We start from the raw sequence: 12126 nt of genomic DNA on the forward strand, positions 1-12126 counted from the left end.
CATTTGCATTATAGAAACTAGGCATGGTATAAGTATGAGTAGGCACATAGGAGTTTCTAGATGCAGTGTTCCTAGAATAATCATAGTATCTTGGTTTTTGATAATTACCACCTTGATACATGTTGTTTCTATCATTTGAATAATACATGGTATTTTGAGGATAGAAACGATGACTAGGAACAAAATGACTTCTAGACGATTGACCATTAGTATATGCCTTATACCCTGAATTTCTATTTTGATACACAATGGGTTTTTGAACATAACTAAACTTTGGTTTTATTTGAGTGCCATCAACATAGTTATTAGGTACAAAACGATCAACCTTTGTATATGGTTTAGTTCCTTTACGAACCCACATATACTTCCCCTTAATCTCACCATTCTTTATTTTGCAATATTCAACCGTATGTCCATCTTTATTGCAATAAGAGCATTTATACTTTGGTGTAGCGGGAACAAAAGTAGTTTGTTTCTTTCCTTGTACAAACTTCTTAGGTTGAGCATTTTTATCATATCCTAAACCTTCATGGTTATAAGATATTTTGAATGAACCATTTTATCTAACAACTCATTTCCTTTTGTGAACTTTTGAATTGTTCTCGCAAGATCATCTTTTTCTTTGCTCAAAATATTAATTTTGTCGTTAAGAATCCTTTCTTGATCCATAACTTGAGCTAAGATCTTGGAGTGTTCATCTTTAAGCCTTTGAGTTTCCAACTCGAATATTTCATCTTTTTCTCTTAAGGCATGAACCAATTCATCATTATCCTTTCGAACAACCGGATTTGACTTACCTTGAGCCAATGACTCATTTTGAATTTTTAAGTTTAGTAAGTCAACATGAAGCATACGAGTATTTTCATTTAATTGTAGCTTCTCGTTTTCTAATTCTTCGGTGTTCAACACTAAGGATATATTTTCGATTTCTAGCTTTGTAACAACATCCTTATACTTGTTGTTTTCATTTTTCAAGAAATCGTTTTGTTCACATAAAGATGAGACTTCCTCCTCGTTTTTAAGATTTAACTCACTAATCCGAGAGAGGGTATGTTGATTTACACTATTATTTCTTTCATTCATTTCAACCAACAAATCAATCAAATCACTTTTACTCATATCTAGCAAGTTTAACGAGGAATCATTAAAAAGATGCATATTATGTAAAAGTTTAGTACGAGAGCTTACCTCATCATTTGAAGTGGAGATGTCCGATGATGAAGAATCATCCTCGAGAGCCATTAAGCACAAGTTAACCACTTCTTCCGTAGCTTCCGAAGTTTCTTCATCTTCACTTAAATCCCAACCATTTTCGGCCACGAGAATTCGTCCCTTAGAGAGCTTAGGACATTCCCGTTTAAAGTGACCGGGTTGCTTACACTCAAAACACACATTAGGTGTTTCCTCCGGATTTTGTTCTTTTGGCTTAGGAGGAGTGTAAGTACCATTGTTATTGGCATTATTATAACCATTGGGACTTTGATTGATTTTGCCCTTGTTATAGCCCGTGGTAGGATAATTACTCTTATTGTTAGGAGTATAATTTTGAGAGTAATTTGGCCTTCCATTAGAGTTAAAAACTCTTTGTTGATTATTCGATTTAAGGAAGCCTTTTCCATACCGTTGAGCTTTACTTTGAAGTACACGACGGAGTTGTCTCGTTAAAAGAGCTATCTCGCTTTCGTCGAGATTTTGGAGTTCTTCGTTCAACTCTTCGTCGTTTTCATCTTCATCGATTAAGATGGACTTCAAAGCCATATTTTTCTTTTTGTCTTCCACTTTAGGAATGACCTTATCCGGAACATTATCTTCTTCGTAAGCACGAAGGTTCCCGAATAAGTTATTGATGTGGTAATCATTGAGATTGTGCATCTCTTTGATCGTAGTAACTTTAACTTTCCAACTCGGAGGCAAAGATTTAAGAACCCGACGATTCTTTTCGTTTTGAGTATAGTTCTTTCCGAGTTGAGTTAATTCATCGATTATACGCGTAAATCTTGTTTCCATATCGATGATATTTTCTCCATCTTGGAGTTTAAAGTTCTCGTATTCTTGGATTAAAGTATCCATTCGAGAATCTTTTATGTCGGTAGTTCCTTCATAGGTAACTACTAACTTGTTCCACATTTCTTGTGCGGACTTGCAATTGTTTACTCGTTTATATTCTTTTTCTGCAAGTGCACTTGTGAGAACCATTTCCGCTTTAGCGGCGATATTCATTCTATCTTCTTCATCGTGAGTATATTCACTTACTTTCTTTTCGATGATAATATCGTCGACTATTTTAGTCGGAAGTATTGTACCATCTTCTATGGCCATCCAAACTTTGACACCTTGACTTCTAGCATAAATGCGAAATCTAGTTTTCCATGTGGCAAAGTTTGTGCCATCAAACAAAGGAGGTCTAGAATTTGAGAGACCTTCACTACAACCGATAGCATTAATAAAGGCCATATCGGATCTACTTTACAGAGTGCTTTTATAACCGTAGCACTTAAAAAAGTAACTGCTCTGATACCAACTGTTAGGTCCCGATAGATGGTTTAATTAAGCTAGAAGGGGGGGTTGAATAGCTTAATCACCAATTAAAAATATTTATGTCGTTTTAAAAAGTTTTCACCCCTTCTTTAGAACTTGTATCGAGAGTATTGGCAGTTACGTGCGGAAGTGTAAGAAAAGAAAAAGGAAAATATCACACGAGCGATTTTATCCTGGTTCGCGGTGGCTAACTCAACCCTTGGAGTCCACTCACCCCTAGTCCAGTCCCCGAGCTCCTCCCCGGACTCGAGATTTTCTCTACTATAAAGAACTCCTTTACAGTAGGCGGAGAAGCCTTTACAAATATATATCTTGGAGCGTAACTCTTCGTTACCTCCTCACTATAAATGTAAATAACAAGACTTGTCTCGGAACGTAACTATCCTCGTTACTTCCTCAAAGTCGTTGCACCTCCAGTGGTCTTTGTACTTCTAAACCTTTCGCCGGTCTTGGATCTTAGGTATTAGGTCTTGGGTCTTTCCTCTTCTTCACGGTGCGATGACTATCAACTCCCCGTCAATATGTCAAAGACTTGGGTCTTAGAACGAAGATCACCTCACTTCACTTCACCTCACTGCAAAAGTTAGAACACAATATCCACAAGCAAATATATCCTTGTTTTATAAAAGTTTTGGTTCCGCAAGTTTTAGTCCAATTTTAACCACGTTGAAATTAGTCGATTATAACGTTTTAGTATGGTGGTTTAAATCGTTGGTTCAATTTTAACAAATTATATCGCGCGGAGAAATATAAGTTGTTGATTTTAATAAGATCGAGTGATGAGTGAGTTTGAAAAGACGGAGTCGAAGTCGAGCAAGATATATCGCACACACTATCACGAACGCAATCGAACCAAGTAGCTTGTTCGGATAACACCCCGCGATAGCGAAAAGGCCCAAACGGGGTTTACCACCGAAACAAGTAAAATCACTCACGTCACACACGTTCGGAAAATAAACACGTAATACCACGTATCTTATCTTAATGATATCCCCACCGAGCACAGGGCTGAAAAATGGGTTTCTCACTAAAACAAGAAGGGTATGGGAGTGATGGGAATGGGAGCACAAATTATGAGTTAGTGAGCAAATAAAGTTAGTGCACAAATTCCCGATAATAACGAGTGGCCAACTCGAGTATTTTGAAATCAAGAGAGCTTAAGATGAAGAGAAATTTGTTTAAAAAGCCCTTTGAAAATGGTCGATTAAGACTCGGATAATTGAAGCTAAAAGAAACCACTTACACGATTATTCCACGAAAGTTCGCCGGAGAAATTCGTCGGAGGTTCGATACGACTTTAAGCACACGAACGAATTTGAGCAGCCCTTCGGGAGGTTGAAAAGAGTGGTTTATGAAAATGCTAAGATGAGCGGAGCTTGGTTGGGTAGAACGAAGCTTCGGGGTTTAAAACCTTGTATATATCGAAATATATGAAGAATCGAAGGTTTTAAAGATGAAGTAGAAGAAGTGGGCACTTGAATAAACTTTGGGAGAGTGTTTCTTCTCTAAAATCTCAGCATATACTTGGCTATTAGCTTAGAAAAAATGAATGGGTGGAGGGGTGTATTTATAGGCAAGAATGGGTGGGGTAAATGTAAGAAAAGTAGAAGTAAAAATGCAAATGGTAATTTAGCAAACCTTGGCCACTACTCCACTTTGTCCCCTTGTCCCCCACACCTAAAAAGGTGTTCTTGACCAGCATCTTGGACTAAAAATTCAGGGCATTTAATGCACTAGAAGACAGACACGCTTTACGAGATACCGATAAAAACCGTTACATAAAAAACGCGATATTTCGAACGTGCGAAATAAATTACGGAAAAATTATGATAAATCTTAGAATATTAGAAAATGGCATTCTGGAAATTTTGGTAATTTTTGGTCAACTCTAGCTTGGTCAAACGTTCAGCCAGTGATCGGGTCGGCAGACAGAAAACGCTCCGAAACGAAGATTCTCGGAAAATTACGAAAATTTAACCATGCACTAAGAATAATATTTAATTGGCTAATCTCAAGTTTCAAGTCATTTTGGCAAGTGGAAGTATTTTATTTGGATTTAAAACGATAAATCAGGTTTTCGGGTTTCAAATAAAATACGATAATTCTTTTGAGATTATCAGAGAGGGTTTATGGCCAAACTTAAAACTTGAATAAATACTTAAAATATATTCCCATAAAGATAAAATACTTTTGAGGGACGGGAATAATCTCAAGGTATTTAAACCGATTTTCTAAGATAAAAGCCGTTTTATGAAAAACCGAAACACTTCGTCTTTTGGAAAACAGAGAAGTATACTTGACGAAGGTTTTGATACCAAAATACTTAGAAAAATATTGGTCATGATAAATCATGAATTTGATACGTTGAAAGAGCTTTCTAAGTATTGTGAATATTTTTCTCCGAAAAATACTGAATTTGAGAGACCGGGAAAAATATTCCAGAAGAGGTATAAAACTGATATTAATATTTTTGGGACAAATATTAATATGGAGAAAAACAAATCCTTCCTTGGATAAAATAAATCTTGAGGAATGAAGGATTTAATAGTTTTTGAAAGATTTAAACTAATTTATTCCGAGAGATAGTAAATGTTTAAATATGGAATAAATTACTTTAAATATAAATTTTGTAAATAATATAACATGAGTACTTTAAAGAATACCAAATCTTGATAGTCCTTTTTCGAACTTCATGTAATTTTAATGTTGCAGTAGCAAGAAAGAGATAATCGTAGTCTCACGAAACGCCTCTGCGCCACTATTGCGTAATCAGAAAAATTTCCTTTAAAATTAATGTATTTTGATGTGAAGGAAGATTTTGAGATTAAAAATTACTTGCCAAAAATAACTTTCCACTTTTAATTAATCAAATAAATTAATGTCCTTATTTGGGAGGATTACTAGGTGAATTTAATTTTAATGTTTGTCACAAATACCGAAACAAATATATAAATAATTATATATCGAAGATATCCTTTCAGAATGGTTATAACGGGCGTGATCTCAAAATAATTGCTTCTTGTTTAAAATAAAAAAATAAAGGAAAAATTAGAGTTAAGTTAAAATTATAGGTGATTAAGGTGTTTGGGAATGAAGTAGAAGATCTAAGCGAACTAGCATTTGTAAGTTTTTATAACTTTTAAGAAATGCTTCTACTTTTTAACACAAACGGTCGAGAAAAACCGAAGTCAACTTCTTTAAAAAGAAGTACTTCTCCTCAGTAGCCAAACACGCGCAATGAGGCCGTTTGGGTTAACTTAAAAGGAGTGACTTCTTGCTTAAATTAAAGAAGTGGAGTAGAGGTGAAAAGTAAATAAAGTGTTTGGAAAAGAAGCAGAAAGTGTGAGAGAAGTTAGGATTCTCAGCTTCTTAAGAATGTTTCTACTTCTTTACACAAATGGATGAAGAAAAACAAGTCACAAGTTTCTGCTTCTCTGAGCCAAACAGGCTCAATGTTTGCCTCATAAACTTTTATTTTATCTTCCTATTTTAAGTTCAACAAAACCTGTTCTGTAATTGTATGGGGACAAATTTGGTCAACCTTAATACGAACATGAAATATAAAAATTGTAATTGTGTGTCGGAAAAATTAAAATTTACGGTCATATTTGAAAAGTTGTTACTTTCTGTCTTGTTTAACTCATGTTAAATGTACTTTTAGTTATTTTTCACAAATTAAAGAGTTCAAATCGCAATTTAATCTCATTACTATAGTTTTTTGTCACTTTAAATTATATACCAAAAATTAAATCATCAAACGCTCTACATTGATATAACAGGTGTTGGCCAAAAAAGAGGATGATAATCTAAAGGTCCCCCATCTTTCTTGCTCTAGGCCAGTGTATCTGCATTTCATAACGCAGCACCACCGGATTGGCTTTTAAAATTTGATTCCATCTATCTCCTTATGATTCTTCCATACCTAAAAAGTCTAGACCTACATGCAAGCATATCATTATGATAGTTAAAATGCAAAATATTTATTTCGCTAATAATTGATTATGAAAGTTTTGAGAATGTAATAAATTTACTGTTATGAACATAACGTTGTCTTCACTTGGATTGAATGGAATGATGGGAGAATGAAATGAATTTTGTACTCTAAAAATGGTGTTGATCAAAGAAAATGTATATAATTTCATTCCTTCAATCATTCCATTCATAGTATTTTAACTATAATTCTAACTCACATGTTTTGTTTTGGAAGGAATGCTCATTCCATTTCCGCATCATGTTTCGTCACAGTCTTTCTCACAATAAATTTAAATACATTTCTTCTCTTCCTCAAAACTTCTATATAGTTTTCATCTCATTCTCCCATCATTTCATCACATCCAAGTGAACACAGTCTTATAAATAGATTGTCTTACTTGAATGTAAAATTTGCGCCGAGCAATTCTAAATATATACTCTCAAGCTCCTCCTTCCCGGTTCTCATTCTCCAAGTATATTTATATTGTCGTGACATTTTTTTCTAAAAAAACATTTGCCCAAAGACAATGAACCCCGAGACAAAGAAAGCTGCATCCATACTCCATCCATACCGGTATAAATGTATAGTTGGTGCCGTACTAGTGAGTAGTCATTGGCCACAGCCATTATGAACTGATGAGATATGAGTTTATTATATCTGAATCTTATCCTCCTTTACCCTATTATACAGGCAAAAAGCAAAAGCCAGATGAAAAGTAAAAAAAACCAGCACTTCATTCATAATTTACCATAAACTATGCATCAGAAAATCAATTATAACCGAGGAATATTAAAACGCTAGTGTGAAATTGGATGCATGCTGTTTGGTTTATTTACTATTTGCCATCATGCCAATGGCACTAACATGAGAAAGAACTGATAGCAAAAAGAAACTACTTGCTTTGAAGAATGATAAAAGATAAAAAGAAACAGTTTAATGTTTCAAAATGCAAATATAATAAAGAAATAAAATATTGATTGTCAAAAAGATACTTAATCTTATAGTACAGATGCTCATTTTCACAGTATTTTGTGGCTCATCTTTTCATATATGGCATGAAAGTATGTCTAGCTAACAAATCTTTAGGGTTTTGTTTAATATATTAACCCGACTAAAAATCTATTGTGAAACCTAACCCTATTTTACTATGAACTGTGATGAAAAATGAGAACTTTTAATGATCCCTTTTATCCAAGAATATAATAATAAAACTGGCCAATCATTGATTGCCATTTCACATCTGTGTTAGGGACCAACCAACGGCCAGAATTCTTCCTCTTTGCGCTCTATTATTGGATAGAAAAAATATAAGACAGACACCAAATAGATTAACGAATTTTCTATGGTGTGCCCAAGGGCACACAATAGTCACTAACTCCCATGAAAATTCTAGCTTTTGATTGGTGGATGAATAATAAATGTAAATGGCCCCCTGCATTCACATCAATTCCACCAATCAAAACAAGCCATTTTCATGAAAGTTGGTGCTTATTGTGTGCCCTTGGGCACACATTAGAAAGACCGATAAATTAATACTAAAATATAGCACACATGAATATCTACGCCAGGTAGCTTTTCTATCTGGAAGATTTATTTATAACTAGCCTCAGCACTAGCCACTTGTCATCTCCACCATCACCATTCAGCCTGAAGAAAGGACACAAGGAACAGACTCTCTCTCTACAAGGGTAAAATGGTCTTTTAAAGACTCTCTCTCTAGATTTTCTTACATTATTCATGTACCAAGTTGACATAGTTGCAGATATTTTCATGTTTTCTTGATTTCAGTTGCCCTTTTTATTCCCAAGTTTTTGGATGTTTGTTGATTATTGATCTTGTCAGGATAACTCAGAACTTTTCAGTATTTGCTTTTATATCCCTGAAAGAGGTGGTGTGCTTTCCATATTTGTGCTTACAGTTTAAACCAACTTGGAGTATTTCTTTTTTCTCATGAGATAATTTTCGAGTAAGGTTGGACTCGAACCCGAGACCCGGATGACATGGAATAATCGTTCGAAGCTAGTATTATTCAATCAACCTCAACCAAGTATAATTTTGTTTAATCTTTATTAGTTTTCTTATTGTTTCAGGATTTTGGCTAGATTTGAACTCATATCTTGAATTGTTTGGTATGCTTATATAATTATACTGTATGTTACTCTGTGCTTCTGATATCATGGTGCAGAAATATATATTACAAGAAAGTGATTAACAGTCTCCATCTTTGCTGCTGATAGTTTGATTTTGATTATCTTGTTAGTTTCTTACTTCTGAGCTTAACTTACTAGCTGATACTCTAGCATAGTTTTTCATCTTTTTTGTATGGGTCCTGTTCCTTGACAACCGGTTGTTAGATAAGGGTTATCTAACACACTGTACGGGGGCCGTTGGATTTATATTCCAAGGGCTCAGATTCAATTTTGGGTTTTTAATGTATCCGCGGTTATTTTCCGCGGAAGGGAAAACTCCCTATCCGCGGTTATTTACCGCGGAAGGGAGTTTTCCCTATCCGCGGTTTTTTATAGCGGATACATTAAAATCTCAGATTGGATCTGGGCCTTTGAAATATAGATCCAACGGCCCCCGTACAGTGTGTTAGATAACCCTTATCTAACAACCGGTTGTCAAGGAACAGGACCCTTTTTGTATTGTAGCATGAAGTCTCCTTTAAGTTTTTAGTTACTTCAAGGCTCAAGCTAAGATGGCAGGTGGATTTTGTTTATATTAATAGTGTAGTTTCTTCCATACCTTACTTTTAGTTTGCTTAGAAGCTTCCGAATGTATGCTTCTTCTCATTGTTTTTATTGTTCTACAACTATAAACTATTGATGATAGCTGAAAGTAGTAAACTTATATGTAAGAACATAAAGTGATTATGTAATGTTTTAAGTTTCTTGATTTGTTGAGGGGGCATTTATGATTCTATTTGATGTACTAGAATGTTATGTCTATATGAGGCAAATAATGTCGGTTATTGATTATCAGATCGGTTAGGCTTGTCTGGATCAGCAGCAGTTCTCTCAGAAGCGGAAATCTTGAATCATGGGGTCTTACATAAATTTCAAGAACTACGGTGTGACATCTCAGACTGAAGGAAGTGGTTCCAAGCAAGCAGAGAATCCCTCTCTGGCTAGACAGTCGTCTGTATATTCGCTGACTTTTGAAGAGTTGCAGAACACTTTGGATGGAGTTGGAAAGGATTTTGGTTCTATGAATATGGATGAACTTCTAAAGAGTATCTGGACAGCTGAAGGGAATCAGCCTGTGATATCCTCTGGTGACATAAGACAAGGGATTCCTTTTCCTGGTGGAAATTTGAATAAGCAGGGTTCTCTAACGTTGCCTCGTACACTCAGCCAGAAAACTGTTGATGAAGTATGGAAAGATTTGCTTAAAGAAACTGATAATATGAGGGATGGAAATGGAGGAATGAATTTGTCAGAGAGGGAAGCAACTCTGAGTGAGATGACACTGGAGGAGTTTCTGTCTAGGGCAGGGGTGGTAGGGGGAACCACTCATTTCGGAAGGTCTTATAATGGTTCACATGGTGATATAACACAACAAGATAACAGCAATGCCGATTTGCCCTTTGGATTCCCCCAAACAGAAGTAAGCTATGAATCACGCAGTAATAACGTCATAAAGAACAGGAATGCAGTTCATAATCCATATTCCAGTTTAGGTTTGAACTCAGGTGGTATCACCCCTCAGCAGCAACCTCGGCAGCAGCAGCAACCCCTTTTACCTAAGCAAGTAACTTTGGCTTTTGCCTCTCCATTGAATGAAGGAAACAATGCTCAGTTGACAAGCCTCGGAACAAGGAGTCCCCTTGTGAGAAGGGGAGATCCTTTTATGGATAATTCTGCAACTCAGAGCTGTGTCAGACAGAGTAGAGAAATTGGCATTGCCAGTTTAGCTCCTCGTGTTGCAATTCCAGTGGGATATCATAAAAGCCAGTTGACATCAAACATGAACCCTGACAGGAATCTCGATGCATCATCACTGTCACATTCTCCTTATGCATACAATGAAGGTACGAACGGAAGAAGAACTGGTACTTTCGAGAAAGTGGTGGAGAGAAGGCGCAAGAGAATGATTAAGAACAGAGAATCAGCTGCTAGGTCAAGAGCTCGAAAACAGGTAACTAAATACACTACACTACACTGTAAGCATCATGTAACATGTCTTGATGTTTAATATCTACTGCTGCCTGATTTTATTCGCCTAAGTCATCTGTACTTGTTTTGTCTATCTCTTATAGGCATGTGTTTGGCACTGTTATGGTAACATGTACTAAATCCAATCTGTAATGTACTGATATAGCATCGAGGCAGAAAGATGGTGTATCAAACCATTATCACTCTGATTTCAAACTTCTGCATTTTTGACAGGCTTATACACTAGAGTTAGAAGCAGAAGTTGCAAAGCTTAAAGAAGTCAATGAGGAGATGCAGAGCAAACAGGTATTGTCCTAAATGAAATGCAAGTCTTATTTTACTCATTGGTCTCGTAAAAACTCAGTGTTCTTGTGGTTACTGCAGGAAGAATTCATGGAAATGCAGAAAAATCAGGTACTCTCTTAGAATATTATAGTCACTCCAGACTCATGTTACTAATAATTGTATTGATAAGTATGTTACGCGCAGATATTATGTTCTTTCTTATGCAGTGCTTTCTCTAAGATTTGTTTGTTCTTGTCCAGATATTGGAGAAGATGAATATGCCATGGGGAAGTAAGAGATTATGCCTGAGAAGGACCCTGACCGGACCTTGGTAAAGTCGATGAACTTTAGATGGAGTAATAATACTCGAGGTGATCACGGATTAATATATGTGATAAGTGGATCGAATATTTAGTATAGTCTGGTTCGAACCTGTTCTACTATAATAGCTTCTTGTATGAAAGCTGAGTGCTCTGATGTATATATTTTGGGAGCTTAATTAATGTTAAACGCTGAGAATTTTCCTTTCGCATGAACCCTGCTGGTTCAAAAAAGGATATATTTAGATCCCTGGTGTTTCGAAAATTGTGTCAATGTTGTGTCCATACTTGTGCTACATTGAGTAAGAACTAACAGCAACTAGAAACTTGAGTTGGATTAGATCAACACAAATTCAAGTATTCAACAACCTATAGCTAATTCCCAAACAGAGTCATAATAGTTTTTACTTTTGTATTTGTTTTATAGGGTCATGTATTAGAGAGAACCATTAGAGAGAGAACCATTAGAGAGAGAACCATAAAACTCTTATCTTATAAGGCAGGGTTCTGCAGCAGAACTTAGGTATGAGTTAGGGTTCTGCGGCAGAACTTCACATGCAAAAAATGTCAATATCTATGCATTAGATTTTAAAATTATTTTTGAACACACAAAACGATGAAAAAATATGAAAAAAACATGTATTTAGATTTAGATCCTAAAAATCTATTTAAAATTTAGGGTTCCGCAGCAGAACCTTAGTTGTTCTATGGTTCTATTTTAAGGACTGGTTCTCTCTTGAGCGCGACCATTGTTTTATATAGTGCTAACTGCTAAACTTGAATAAAAGTAACGGTTCATATTTTTTTTGAATTATATAAAGTGTAAATTGCAAATTGATGGCCAAATTTTATC

General features: G+C 35.5%; 2 protein-coding genes across 3 annotated transcripts; one reads left to right on the forward strand and one right to left on the reverse strand.

The window, feature by feature from the left end:
• Positions 1-519: 519 nt before the first annotated feature.
• On the reverse strand, positions 520-2007 carry LOC135147247 (uncharacterized). The gene has a single exon (XM_064080133.1). The coding sequence runs from the start codon at positions 2005-2007 to the stop codon at positions 520-522; it is 1488 nt and encodes a 495-aa protein (XP_063936203.1).
• Positions 2008-8063: 6056 nt separating this feature from the next.
• Positions 8064-11489, forward strand: LOC108225746 (ABSCISIC ACID-INSENSITIVE 5-like protein 7). Of its 2 annotated transcripts, none has more exons than XM_017400687.2 (5): positions 8064-8199; positions 9497-10651; positions 10903-10974; positions 11053-11082; positions 11214-11489. In XM_017400687.2, exons 2-5 carry the CDS (start codon positions 9554-9556, stop codon positions 11286-11288), a joined length of 1275 nt encoding a protein of 424 aa, XP_017256176.1. In that variant the 5' UTR covers positions 8064-8199; positions 9497-9553; the 3' UTR covers positions 11289-11489. The 2 variants fall into 2 exon arrangements, with proteins under 2 accessions (XP_017256176.1, XP_017256174.1); XM_017400685.2 differs by lacking the exon at positions 8064-8199 and adding an exon at positions 8311-8558.
• Positions 11490-12126: the final 637 nt, after the last annotated feature.

The sequence above is a fragment of the Daucus carota genome, chromosome 6 (genome assembly GCF_001625215.2).
Source record: "Daucus carota subsp. sativus chromosome 6, DH1 v3.0, whole genome shotgun sequence".
NCBI lineage: Eukaryota > Viridiplantae > Streptophyta > Magnoliopsida > Apiales > Apiaceae > Daucus > Daucus carota.